The 12,874-nt window shown below is 33.4% G+C and overlaps 3 protein-coding genes across 8 annotated transcripts; 2 read left to right on the top strand and 1 right to left on the bottom strand.

The window, feature by feature from the left end:
- The first annotated feature begins 1,827 nt into the window (after positions 1 to 1,827).
- Positions 1,828 to 5,375, top strand: LOC112770730 (dual specificity protein phosphatase PHS1). The gene is made up of 8 exons (XM_025815121.3): positions 1,828 to 2,199; positions 2,383 to 2,484; positions 2,623 to 2,718; positions 3,687 to 3,779; positions 3,893 to 4,039; positions 4,131 to 4,358; positions 4,476 to 4,633; positions 4,788 to 5,375. Exons 4-8 carry the CDS (start codon positions 3,774 to 3,776, stop codon positions 5,146 to 5,148), a joined length of 900 nt encoding a protein of 299 aa, XP_025670906.1. The 5' UTR covers positions 1,828 to 2,199; positions 2,383 to 2,484; positions 2,623 to 2,718; positions 3,687 to 3,773; the 3' UTR covers positions 5,149 to 5,375.
- On the top strand, positions 1,977 to 2,943 carry LOC112770616 (serine carboxypeptidase-like 45). The gene is made up of 4 exons (XM_025814946.1): positions 1,977 to 2,199; positions 2,383 to 2,484; positions 2,623 to 2,718; positions 2,933 to 2,943. Exons 1-4 carry the CDS (start codon positions 1,977 to 1,979, stop codon positions 2,941 to 2,943), a joined length of 432 nt encoding a protein of 143 aa, XP_025670731.1.
- Positions 5,376 to 5,731: 356 nt separating the features above from the next.
- Positions 5,732 to 12,659, bottom strand: LOC112770728 (chaperone protein ClpC, chloroplastic). 6 transcript variants are annotated; one of them, XM_025815117.2, is made up of 11 exons: positions 12,365 to 12,657; positions 10,726 to 11,307; positions 10,067 to 10,182; positions 9,814 to 9,936; positions 9,534 to 9,719; positions 8,728 to 8,943; positions 7,969 to 8,186; positions 7,690 to 7,765; positions 7,510 to 7,599; positions 6,128 to 7,313; positions 5,732 to 6,021 (listed from the first exon to the last, which is right to left on the bottom strand). In XM_025815117.2, exons 2-10 carry the CDS (start codon positions 11,288 to 11,290, stop codon positions 6,132 to 6,134), a joined length of 2,772 nt encoding a protein of 923 aa, XP_025670902.1. In that variant the 5' UTR covers positions 11,291 to 11,307; positions 12,365 to 12,657; the 3' UTR covers positions 5,732 to 6,021; positions 6,128 to 6,131. The 6 variants fall into 6 exon arrangements, with proteins under 6 accessions (XP_025670902.1, XP_025670904.1, XP_072080757.1 ...); XM_025815119.2 differs by having other exon boundaries at positions 5,732 to 6,004; XM_072224656.1 differs by having other exon boundaries at positions 12,267 to 12,656.
- Positions 12,660 to 12,874: the final 215 nt, after the last annotated feature.

Raw genomic sequence — 12,874 nt, 5'->3', positions numbered from 1 at the left:
AATAACTTATTTTTTGTTTTTTTCCCAAGGTGCAAAAAGGATATAAGATCTTTGATGCTAATGCATCAATTAAGAAAAAAACAAAATGCAAATATTATTTTTGAGAAGGAATTAAACTAGTCCTTCAATCAAGGCATATACATATTTCATTTTCATATGATGAAAACTTAGACTATGTCTCATAATTATTTTTTTTAATTTAGTTTATGAGACAAAGGAGGCACAGCTTGGTGATTAGTACCTGTGTCACATCTCTTTCAACACCATTTTCAGGCCTGCAATCATAAAGCTAACACTGCAATCATATTTAGAATAGAATACATAAATTCCATCCAACATTCTGCCCCACATTTCAAACCCCTTTTTTCTATGCTCTCTACTCACCGGCTACCATTTCTTTTTTCTTTTTTAATAGTTAGGTTTTATGTATATATGATAGGAAAAATTTCAAGTGTATCGGGAACACTAGTGTTTCAATTGTTTTAATCGTTAATTTTAATTAATATATATTATATATATTTTTTATAATTCAGATCAACGGTTAAAACAACTGGAACACCGATATTTTCAGTACACTTAAAACTCTTCCTATATGATATATGTAATTTTGTTTTGACTTATGCAATATTTATCATTAAATGAGATATAGATATTTTGACTATAGTAGATGACAGCGTTGAGACTTGTTGGGACGGAAAAGAAAGCGTGTGTTAACACAAGGTGAAAATGTGAGAGGTAAAATTAGGGTTAGGAAGAATAATTAGAGGTTGAATGTGTCTTTTTTTTATGTAATGGGTCTAAAGTGTAGTCTATTATTCACGTTGTTCACGTTTTTTATTATTTATTTAACAGAATTCTATTTGGATTGATTTTATACTAATAATAATAGTAACTAGTATGTGAATTAAAAAGATTTATATTATATCCGTTTAAGGAAAGAGAAATAAAATATGTTTTATAAAGATATATTTTTTTTGTAGATATATTTTGATGAGTTAAGTATTTTTTATTTTTCCGATCTTTATCAATAACAAAACTATAAACTTCGAAGTATTAAAAGAGACAATATCTACGAATAATTCATTAAGATATTAATGTAAAGTCCTACATCGATTGAAAAACAAACAAAACACACATTTTATGAAAATATTTTGATCTTCTATTAATACCAAAATATACAATATCCACAAACAGATAGACTGGATTATTACATGTTTATTAGATTATTGCTCACTGAAAATATACCATTATTTCTCAAATTAACTAACCTCAAAATCCAAGTTAACTCTCTCCTAACATATGTCTTATTCAATATCAATTGATATGGAATTAATTATATCCAATAATTATTAATTTAGAAAAAAATATATTTCATCAACAACTATTAACTTAATTAAAGGATATTATTACCAATGAGTTATAACTCAAATAACATAGTCTTTTCATACTCATCTATGAGATCGTGGGTTTGAGTCTCCCTATCTTTAATAAAAAAAATAATTAAAGAATATTATCGCTAACAAGCTATAACTTAAATAACCAAGTTGGGTTGGTCTAGTGGTTAGCTCACTAGTCTACTTAAGCAAGTGTCGGGGGTTCGAATCCCGTTTTGTGCATGCAGCAACCCATTGGCCAGCGACAAACCCTTAAATGGAGCTCAGTACTCGCCTAAAAAATATGTATATTTCATCAACAACTATGAACTTAATTAAAGAATATTATCACTAACAAGCTAAAGATTGCGAGTTCGAGTCTCATTCCTAACTTTATAAAAAAAAATTAAAGGATATTATCTAATAGGTATACAAAAGTTGTCCTTTTAAATAGAAGACAAATCACACAAAAACTCTTGACTATAGTGTTCTTTGCCTCACTCCTCTGATCTCTCTTTCTCTCTCTCTAAATCCAAAAGCATGGCAAATGCCATGGCAGTGATGTTGTTGTTTCATCTGAGTTTATTATTATTATTATCTTCCATGGAGGTGTTGAGTTTTCCATCCTCCTCCTCTTCTTCTTCTTCTTTTGATGGAAATGAAGATAGAATTGGAATGCTTCCAGGACAACCAGAAAACATAGAATTTGAACAGTTCTCAGGATATGTAACTGTTGATCAAAAGAAGCACAAGAATCTCTTCTATTATTTTGTTGAATCACAAACTCATCCTTCTTCAAAACCTCTTGTTCTCTGGCTCAATGGAGGTACTACTACTTCATCATCATTATTCTCATTTCTAACTTTCGATCAAATAATAATTATTATTATCATCACTTTACTTATTTATTTATTTATTTTTTTACATTCATAAACACAAGTGAATTTGGATATATTAATTTGTTTCCATAATATTGATCAATGTTTTTATTCATGGTTTATTTATTTAGGACCTGGTTGTTCATCACTTGGAGTTGGTGCATTCTCTGAAAATGGACCGTTTAGGCCAAATGGAGAGTTTCTTATTAAGAATGAATATAGTTGGAATAAAGGTACTAATAATAATAATTCAATATTAATGCAATTTCTAATAAGTAGTAGCATAAAATGTTGTGAATTTCATTCATTGGTTCATTGATGTTCTTCTTATAATATATTATTATAATTATAATTCTAATTGAGATTTTCAGAAGCAAATATGTTGTATTTGGAGACACCAGTTGGAGTGGGGTTCTCTTATGCCAAAGCTACCTCCTCCTATTTAGAAATCAATGACGAGGCAACAGGTATCTATCAACTTTTTATTATTATTATTATTATTATTATTATTATTATTATTATTATTATTATTATTATTATTATTATTATCCAAATTCAAACTCGATTTATTTAAGATTTAATTATTTTGTTGGTCTTTATAGTTTTATCAAATTTGTAATTAAATGTTTATATATTTTTTTTTCAAGTGGATCTTTATACTGTTTTTAATTTTATAATTAGATCTTTCGTAATGTAAAAAATGTTAGAATGAACTAAATATTTCTTGGTAGATTAAAAGTATTCGTAATTAAAACCATAATTAGATCTTGACGACCGCATGTATTTTGGAAGAAATATTATGTTAGTTTTAGGGTTTTTGTCTTTTTGATATGAAAAAAAAAAAAAAATATAGAGATCGAATTAAAAATTTAATAAAACTATATAGATCAATTGAATAATTAAATTTTAATTATTTTCTCTATTTTTAAGACTCTAACCTAAAATTAAAAAAAAAAATAGTCTTAGTCCAATTCCATGTTAATAATACCCTTAATAGAACATAACCTTACTTCGGACCATTTAATTTTCATTTTTACTTCAATCTTTTGGGAAAAAGAAAATAAATTACAAAAGGAAAAGTAAGTTTTTTGCTCATCAGAAAGACCCTTTTAAATTATACCCTGTATTGGGAAAGACACATACCATAATCCATATCCATGCTTCTTATGCTTTTTTTTTTTTAAAAGTTGGCATAAAAACAGTGATTAATGGTAAAAAAGAGAAAAAAAAAAGAAAAAGAATAGTTATGCTCACACATATTTGGTATAGTAACTTTACGTTATTATCATTATTACTCATCTCTTGTTCCTTAAGGAATATATGAATAGAATCATCGGAATACTATAACTTTTTATTGTCCCTGAATCATTATTTACACACTTTGTCTTCTGAAAAAGTGTTTTTTTTTTTTTTTTTTAATTTTAAATTTCTTAAGCTAGGGACAATGTTGTATTTCTTCAACGCTGGTTCAACAAGTTCCCTCAATACAAGAACCGAGATCTGTTTCTAACTGGCGAAAGTTATGCAGGTAATTAATAATTAAATTAAAGTCTAGAAAATTAAATTTCCTTGTGTAAAATCCGCTTCTTTTTTTTTAACTTTCCTTGTGTCTTATACTTCATTCTAATTTCAATCTTCAAGGTTGATGCCGAATCTAGTAAAGAACTGGAACAGTGGAATGAAATGCTTAAAAATGATGTCATCAAGTTATGCCAAGACAACAATTTCAATACAGGTTTTTTCGAAGGTAGTGACGACAACTTTGTCATTGATGCATATGAACTGAAGGTAAATTCATTTTAATACACCAAAAACTAACATCTTAAACTTGGTACATTTATGTATCTCCATATAAAGCATTTACTCCTTGAACTTTCAGATAAGACTTGAGCATATACTTGAGAGGATTGTGTTGATATCTGAGGCTGCGAATACAGAGAAACCTTCCGCCGTTACAAACACTCTCTATGTTGGTGGAGCACTGGCTGCAAGATCTATATACACGTTGCAACGCTTGGGAATCACACATATATTGTGTTTGTGTACTAACGAAATTGGACAGGCCGATTCTCAGTTTCCTGATCTATTTACGTATAAAAATTTCTCTGTAAGTCGTATTATCATGTCTCACCCATCGAAATCTCCTTGCTTAATCATTTCATTTATTAAGTTATGTCAGTGATTTAACTCTTATATTGGTCCTGTTCTTTCTCATTGAAAACAGGTGAGTGACAATGAAGATTGTAACATCAGCAGCATATTTGAAGAAGCTTGTGATTTTATAGATTATGTTGAGCAGATTGGTCAAAGAGTTTTAGTTCATTGTTTTGAGGGGAGAAGCAGAAGTGTTACTCTGGTTCTTGCTTACTTAATGCTCAGAAAGTAAGTAAAAGAGATTTGAAATTATGCAATCTTGTTAAATAGTTAAATGTTGTTGAATCTTAATAGCTAATTATTATATTATACTCCTTTTCAAAATATGTCATTTTGAAACTTGACACACTAACAAATCAGTGTAATTTATATCAATATATAGGAAGTTCACTCTACTAGAAGCATGGAACACACTGAAACGAGTACACCGCCGAGCACAGCCGAACGATGGTTTTGCGAAGATCTTACAGGAACTGGATAAAAAACTGCATGGAAAGGTATCTATGGAGTGGCAGCAACGAAAACCAACGATGAAAGTTTGCCCCATCTGCGGCAAGAATGCCGGATTAAGCAGCAGCTCACTTAAGCTCCATCTCCAGAAGTTGCATAAAAAGCTGTCGTCCGGGAGTGTAGACAGTGCCATGACAATGGAAATACAGAAGGCACTGACGGCTTTGAAGGTTAGCCGCGGCGGCAGTGTTAGCCCAACACAGAGGCAGTCTCAGTCAATGATAGATGAATAGATTACTCTAGCAAGACATGAAGAAAGGTTACTCAACTCTGTTGGCTTTTCATTGTATTTTCTCTGTTTTTCTTTATGCAAAGTGTAAAGTAGAAAAAGGGGCTTGTTAATTATGCGGTTATAGTTCAATTCTTTTGTTACTTTATTAAATATAAAATAAAAATTGGTTCCTGAAGACATGAACGTGTCATATGGTATCATGCCATCAGGAATGAGTGTTGATTATTATTTTATTTCAAAAATGTTCTAATATCGGATTAAGTAACATTAACACTGCGTTGTCATTTAATACATAGCAGTCGCATTAGCAAACCTCCCTAATGGTTAAACAAAAATATGCAGTACATCTTAGTACCTTAATCTAGCTCCTATTGTACATCAAACGAGTTTTGGAGCATTGAACTGCCAGAGTGAAGCTTTTTCACATGGAGTAGCTAGGTTTTTATAACAATTTAAGTAATTTAAACTGTTTTTAGTATCTTGGATTAAGTTCTAAGCATTAATCCTCTGTAATTGGTAATCTTGCAATGTTGTGACAGTAAATCCGCCATCATATAGCAACATTTTTTCTATGGAGGCACTTGTGACTAAAGCAATTGTACTAATTACTTGGAACCTATCATTACATGTACTTCCTTTCAAGCATTTGAATACACCATAACAAATTAACAATTTACAACAAATGCAGGGAGATTACATAGATTGAACCATTGGAAACTTGAAAAAACACCCAGCTTTTGAAGTAATTAATTCATCAACGTACCTCACCTTTCACACATACCATTTGTCTTCTTCCATGGTCACCCCTTTCTTCTCTACTAGTTTTGATTGGCTATGGGCGAAACCTGGCTGGGAATCTGTGATCCATTAAAAGCTGAACGTCCATTGACAAGTAAAACAGAAACTATGACTATGGTTTAGATCAAATGTGTATATATATTATTATTAGTACAGGTATTACTATTATCAAAGGTTATAACCTCATTATACAGGAAGAGCCTCCTCTGGCAAGGACTCTGGAGTACCACTGCTACCATTGAGAACAATCACATTGCCATCAGCATCAACATCAACTATAACAGAGTCACCTTCTTTGATCTCTCTAGCAAGCATCTTCTCAGCCATGCTGTCCTCCAAAAGTCTCATTATGGCTCTCCTTAGAGGCCTAGCTCCATAGCTAGGGTTGTAACCTTCCTCAACTACTCTGTCTCTAAATCTTTCCGTCACTTGAAGTTCGATATCTTTGGTCTTTAGTCTGTCAAACACCTCCTTTAGCATTATGTCAGCAATCTCCTTCACCTCGAGTTTTGTGAGTTGCCTGAAGACAATCATTTCATCCAGCCTGTTCAAGAACTCTGGCCTGAAGTATTGTTTTAGCTCCTCGGTCACCAAGCTCTTGATTCGGTTGTAGCTGCTGTCCTTCTCATCGTAATCCAGATCAAATCCTATTTTCCGGCCTCCTTTCTCAATTACACTGCTTCCAACATTCGACGTCATTATGAGAAGCGTGTTCTTGAAATCCACGGTTCTTCCCTTGCTATCTGTAAGTCTACCATCTTCCAGGATTTGAAGCATCATGTTGAATACATCAGGATGGGCTTTCTCAATCTCATCAAAGAGCACAACAGTGTAAGGACGACGCCGAACTGCCTCAGTCAGTTGACCACCTTCGGTGTAACCAACATATCCAGGAGGTGAACCTATGAGTTTAGAGACGGTGTGCCTCTCCATGAATTCACTCATGTCTAGCCGAATCATGGCTTCTTCAGAGCCAAAGTAATATGCAGCCAATGCTTTCGCCAATTCAGACTTCCCAACACCAGTTGGACCAGAAAAGATGAAGCTGGCAATTGGACGATTAGGGTTTTTCAATCCAACCCGGGCTCGACGAATAGCTCGGCTAATTGCTTTTACCGCTTCATCCTGACCAATGACACGCTTGTGCAATGTCTCCTCCATCTTAAGGAGGCGATCGGATTCATCGGTTGAGACTTTCTCAACAGGGATACCAGTCCAAGAGGAGACAATATGTTGTATGTCAACTTCCGTCACAATGGGACCTGAGTCTCCTGCTTCACTCTCTGCCTTGCTCATCTCCTTGCCTTTCTCTACAAGTGTTGATATTTGTGCCTTAAGATCCATTTCTCTATCTCGTAGCTCTCCAGCCTATTAAAATTTCCATCTTTTGTCAATCTACGGGTCAAGAAACTGTACACTTGAATAATGAGTATTAAAACAACCGTAAACCCTTAAGCAAAATACATCAGTGAATCATTGTTTTCAGACAAACAATATTATCCCACTTGATCATCGTAGCTGAAAGAAAACATTTGCACATTTTACATTTAGAGAAAAACATTACCTTCTCAAAGTCTTGGTTGCGAACAGCTTCTTCTTTCTCCTTAACAATCTGCCTGAGTTCCTTGTCAAGTTCTCTTGCTTCTTCAGGCAACTAGAAGTACATAAATATAACCAAATTAGGTCAAAAACGGATGCTAGTTGCTACATGAACAGCTAGTTTTAAGGTAGGCAAACAACATACCTGTGCATGTTGCAGCCGGACACGTGAACCAGCTTCATCAATAAGATCTATAGCTTTGTCTGGCAAAAATCGATCACTGCAATACACAATTATTTTTGAGAGGGGAAATATGGCAAAACATAGAGCAATTGTATTATACAATTGCAATTGCTGATGCTAAATTCAATAAATCTAACATGAACAGCATCCTGAGTACAAGGACAAGGCGGCTTTCTCTACCCTAGATTGAATTTCACAGCAAATAAACAGGATGAGCAAAACATATGAATAATAACCAACCTGATATATTGGTAAGACAGCTGTGCAGCAGCTACAAGAGCCTCATCAGTATAGCGAAGCTTGTGGTGAATTTCATAGCGTTCTCTAAGTCCTTTCAGTATTTGTATGGTTTCATCTACAGTTGGCTCTGGCACCTTAACTGGCTGGAATCGTCTCTCCAAAGCTGGATCTTTTTCAATGTGTTTCCGGTATTCATCAAGTGTTGTGGCTCCAATACACTGGAGAAAACAAAACACTTCTTTAGCACACATTCCAGGGAAAGTAGCATCTGAATTTAGCAATATCAATCAAGTTCCAGATGCTCATTATTTTTGGTGTAGCTTGGCCATAGACAATTAACCCATCAAAATAGGCATAATTTGATCATCCTGCATCCTATTATTAACACACTGAAACAACTCAATGCCAATATTTCTATTTTTGTATGGAAGTTTCCAATGCTAATTTAGAAAGTTGAGCCCATTATTTGTTTGAGTACAAGCTAGCACCAACTTCTGACCGTGTATCATAATTAAGATGTGATAGCTAACCTATAGCAGACCTCCAATGTTTTAACTTTTTGGACTATGAAGTGGCTATGGATATTTTATTATCAGAAAGGTGTTTTGTCCCCTTTTTTCCACATTTTGATTAAAAGGCTCCCAAATGATGATACCAGTAAAATCCAAAAGCCAAATATCCTTAATATATTGACTTTGAAATAAATGTTCATCACACAGTTTATCCATAAGCCAGTTTTAACATGTAAAGGGAAATTACCTGCAGTTCACCCCTTGCAAGAGCAGGTTTTAGTATGTTAGCAGCATCAATAGCCCCTTCAGCTGCTCCAGCTCCAATTAGAGTGTGCACTTCATCGATAAAAAGTATTATCTCATCACTTTGTTTAATTTCCTCCATCAGTTTCTTCAACCTCTCCTCAAACTCACCACGATATTTAGTTCCAGCAACAAGCAAACCCATATCAAGGGTTATAACCTAAAACATACATAGTAGGATACATAATTAGAATATAATGAAACGTTATCAAAGGGTAACTACTAACTCCAAATAAAAATACATCTATGACCCCTTCAAACAGTATTTGTCTCTACCAATACTTTATTTCCCAAAATTTGACAAGATAAGAAAAGAAGAGATGTAAAAATGCATGATTTTCTCCTCAAGTGCCATTATTGTAATAGATTAGTAAAGTGTGTCAAACAGACATTTGCATGCCAAATGTAATTGAGAAAAAAAATCATTATTTAGAATCCCAAAAATCATACCAGACACCCCTGAAATTTAAAAAAATATGTATCCCAAACTTAAGTGAGATGAAATTACTATCACACAATCAGAAGAACAAAAATGAGACAGCATGATGTAAACGATGGCCGAACAATGTTAGGAAACAAATATTTTTTGTGACGTAAAAATCAGTGAAGAAACAGGATATTATTTTATAATTAGTTTGAATGAATCCAATAACTTGAAGATGTTTAATAGTATTGAAGACGATAATGACAAATCACGATTTTAACTACAAAATATTTAAGATCTGTTATGATAAAATTATTTCAACAAACCTTTTTTCCCTCTATGGTTTCAGGTACATCACCATTTGCAATCCTCTGAGCAAGACCTTCAGCAATTGCTGTCTTACCAACACCGGGTTCTCCAATAAGACAAGGGTTATTTTTGGTGCGACGACCCAAAATTTGAGTGACACGTTCTATTTGTGGCTGCCTTCCCACAACTGGATCCAATTTTCCCTGATTGCAGAGGAAAATAAGTGAGCTTTTATGAAGAATTCGGAATCATCCACACACACACATCTGTACCAGTTAACTAGGAATTCTCAATTACCTCCTCTGCTAACTTGGTTAAATTGGTGCCATACTCCTCCAATGTTGGCATCTTATTGCCACTACTTCCTGACCCAACAGTTGCAGTAACACTGTCAGCACTCTCACCAACCATGCGAATAACCTGTGCCCATTCAGCATAAACATATTAGACAAGATTAAAGAAGGTATATATGTATTATACAACACCAAGGAAGCAGAGTGTGCATGCAGAAGTAAGTGGGAAAAGAAGTAAATAAGGGAATAAAACTAGCCTGTGTTCGAATATTAGTTGGGTCAGCACCCAAGTTTTCAAGAACACGTGCTGCTACACCTTCACCCTCACGAAGAAGACCCAGAAGCAAGTGCTCAGATCCAATATAATTGTGACCTGTAAATATCAAGGTTTAAGACTTCAACATCACAAGCTAAGACCAAATAATTACAACTGAATCACTGAACATAAAATATTTATCATGTATTACAGACAAGAGAATCATTTGATTGTGGCACACCATGAATAGGTTAAGCCGCAATGGGCATGCAATAATTAGAAGCGAGATTTTATCACAAGATAGAAGTGTCAATTTGCATCAACATTGGACCCAACTTATAGATTACTCTTGGCACAATTGCACTTTACACAATATGGCAGCTTATTGAAAATGCTTTTTCACTTTGCTCATCATCCTCTATAAGAAATCAAACTTAGATATGAACCACTTGAGAAAAATAGATAATTGTATTGTGTCCCATATCACCAATCACTTCTACCTTATTTCAAGTAAAAATTAATTAAAAAGGGAAAACTTCATAGAAATAGGAAGATAAGCATACGGGGAATCAACCACTGTTAATGTACGAATGCTTTTTTGCAACCAAAACAAACAAATAACTATATAAAGATCGGTGAAAAAAAAAAAATTGTTTTTACCAAGTTGGCGAGCTTCCTCTAATGAGAGTTCCAAAACACGTTTTGCACGAGGAGTAAATGGAATCTCAACAGCTACAAACCCACTACCCCTTCCTATTATCTTCTCCACTTCAACACGTGCATCTTTAAGGTTGATTCCCATAGACTTCAGAACCTTAGCGGCAATACCAGTGCCCTCACCAATAAGACCCAAAAGAATCTGCTCTGTTCCAACAAAATTGTGACCAAGACGTCTTGCTTCCTCCTGGGCAAGCATAATCACCTTGATTGCTTTTTCTGTGAAACGCTCAAACATGGCTTTAGGAACACCTCTGATAGGCTTTGCTCGCCGTGAAGAAGTTGCAATTGACACCTTCGAGTGAAAATCCAGTCCAGGTCTCAACATAGTATCCAAAGGATTAACTGTACGTAGTCCTGAAAAACCTGCCATTCTTAGTCCATTTGTTCGTAAAGCACACATCATTTTGACAGATCTTCTGGATTTTCCTGATCCCTTATGTTGGCCACGCCGATGCCCGGCCACTAGACCAGGGACATTAACTGACTGAGCCAAAACCCTAGCCATGATTCCTGAATAGCTAGCTGCAATTTTTATGAAGAATATTAAGCAACAAGTAACACACTTGAAAAACAGAATATCTATTAACAAACAAAAAGATTCACCACGGCAAGCATCAATCGAAAAATTTTGTACTACATGACAGCCATGAGAATAAACACTTGTACATACATGTCATAGATCAAAATATTTAACTTCCTCCTCAAAGTTGAAAAAATAATAGAATATATAAAACTGTTATGGGAAAAACAACATTCAGAAGAAGTTTAGTGCAAAGGAATTTAAAATACTTGTTAAGCAGAGCAATGATAATAACCAAACTTCAAAGCAAGTTATCAGATAGAGCAACAGATCCGCTGATCATACCTTTCAAACATACAATGAACATCAAAGATATTTCTAACCATTTGGGAAATAATAAAGATGACCAAAACCAAGGATGCCAAAGCTCACAACACATTATCTTGCCTACAAAGCATTACATCTTATTGGAAAAACTAATAGAAATCATGGAAATAAAGTTCAAGGAAGGAATCAAGTGTTAATTCGTGTGGTCCTTTCAAGATATCATTTTGCTTCTTCTGAATTATCCATTTCTTCTTCCAACTAAAACCCATCTACAAATTACAACATACTTGGAGCTTGAAAAAGCTAATGATGATAACAAATAAACCAAGAGATCAAAAACTAACACAAGATTACAAAAGAACACAATAATCAAGTACATACGTATAGCTAAACTAGCAAGTAAAACACTAATTAATGGAATAAACCATAACAGTATATAATCCACAATTGGGAAACGCTTCAATTAATGAATCAGTAACCTTAATAAGAAGATGAAACTACAGAACCGAATAATAATAATAATAATAATAATAATAATAATAACAACAATTCAACAATAATTGAAACCAAAATCGAGAAACGCAAACTCCAAAACAAGATAAACAAATGAATAAATAAATAAAGAAAACCTAACTGAAGCAGCTTTTGAGCTAACAAAGGCAGAGAAGAAAAGAAAGGGAAAGAGTAACAGAGCAACACCAAATCCAAAATGGAAAAGAAAATTGAACTCACCAGAAACTCTGCACAAAAATCCGAAATCCGATAGGGTTATTAAAATTGAGAAAAAGAAAAAGAAAAAGAATAGGAAGAGAGAGAGAGAGAGAGAGAGAGAGAGAAAGGAAGGTCCTTTTTTATGAAGTGAAAAGAGGAAATGAAGCAGAGAAAGTGTTTATATAATAATAATAATAATAATAATAATAATAATATAATCAAATATATATAAATATGGGAGAGAAAGGGAAAAAAGGAAAAAGAGAGATAAAAATAAAAAGAAAAATGTGGTCGTAACCCACTCCTTCAAGATATCTTTTTCTTTTGCCTCTAAAATATATATATATCTAATTTTTAGTGACATCACCTCACCGACTCTCATTTTCTAATACTTCACATGTAAAATAAAACTAATTTTAATAATTTATATAAACATCTAATTTGGTCATTTCAACAAAATAGTCATTTTTTACTATACTATTTGAATAATTTGTAAGGAGAAAAATTGAATAATTATTTATAACATTTATA

The sequence above is a fragment of the Arachis hypogaea genome, chromosome 18, assembly GCF_003086295.3.
Source record: "Arachis hypogaea cultivar Tifrunner chromosome 18, arahy.Tifrunner.gnm2.J5K5, whole genome shotgun sequence".
Taxonomy (NCBI): domain Eukaryota; kingdom Viridiplantae; phylum Streptophyta; class Magnoliopsida; order Fabales; family Fabaceae; genus Arachis; species Arachis hypogaea.
Note: the sequence above shows the minus strand (reverse complement) of the source record. Positions and strands in the feature narration are given on the sequence as shown.

What these genes read in the sequence shown, in the direction of transcription:
- LOC112770616 (XM_025814946.1), top strand. Translation starts at nt 1,977, where the DNA reads ATGGAGGTGTTGAGTTTTCCATCCTCCTCCTCTTCTTCTTCTTCTTTT. An exon ending in TGTTCTCTGGCTCAATGGAG is followed by an intron (nt 2,200 to 2,382) that starts GTACTACTACTT and finishes TTATTTATTTAG; the next exon opens with GACCTGGTTGTTCATCACTT. An exon ending in TGAATATAGTTGGAATAAAG is followed by an intron (nt 2,485 to 2,622) that starts GTACTAATAATA and finishes TGAGATTTTCAG; the next exon opens with AAGCAAATATGTTGTATTTG.
- LOC112770730 (XM_025815121.3), top strand. An exon ending in TTACGTATAAAAATTTCTCT is followed by an intron (nt 4,359 to 4,475) that starts GTAAGTCGTATT and finishes CATTGAAAACAG; the next exon opens with GTGAGTGACAATGAAGATTG. An exon ending in GCTTACTTAATGCTCAGAAA is followed by an intron (nt 4,634 to 4,787) that starts GTAAGTAAAAGA and finishes ATCAATATATAG; the next exon opens with GAAGTTCACTCTACTAGAAG.
- LOC112770728 (XM_025815118.3), bottom strand. Translation starts at nt 11,290, where the DNA reads ATGGCTAGGGTTTTGGCTCAGTCAGTTAATGTCCCTGGTCTAGTGGCC. An exon ending in AGAGGAAGCTCGCCAACTTG is followed by an intron (nt 10,183 to 10,725) that starts GTAAAAACAATT and finishes TGATATTTACAG; the next exon opens with GTCACAATTATATTGGATCT. An exon ending in TTGCAAGGGGTGAACTGCAG is followed by an intron (nt 8,187 to 8,727) that starts GTAATTTCCCTT and finishes TGTTTTCTCCAG; the next exon opens with TGTATTGGAGCCACAACACT.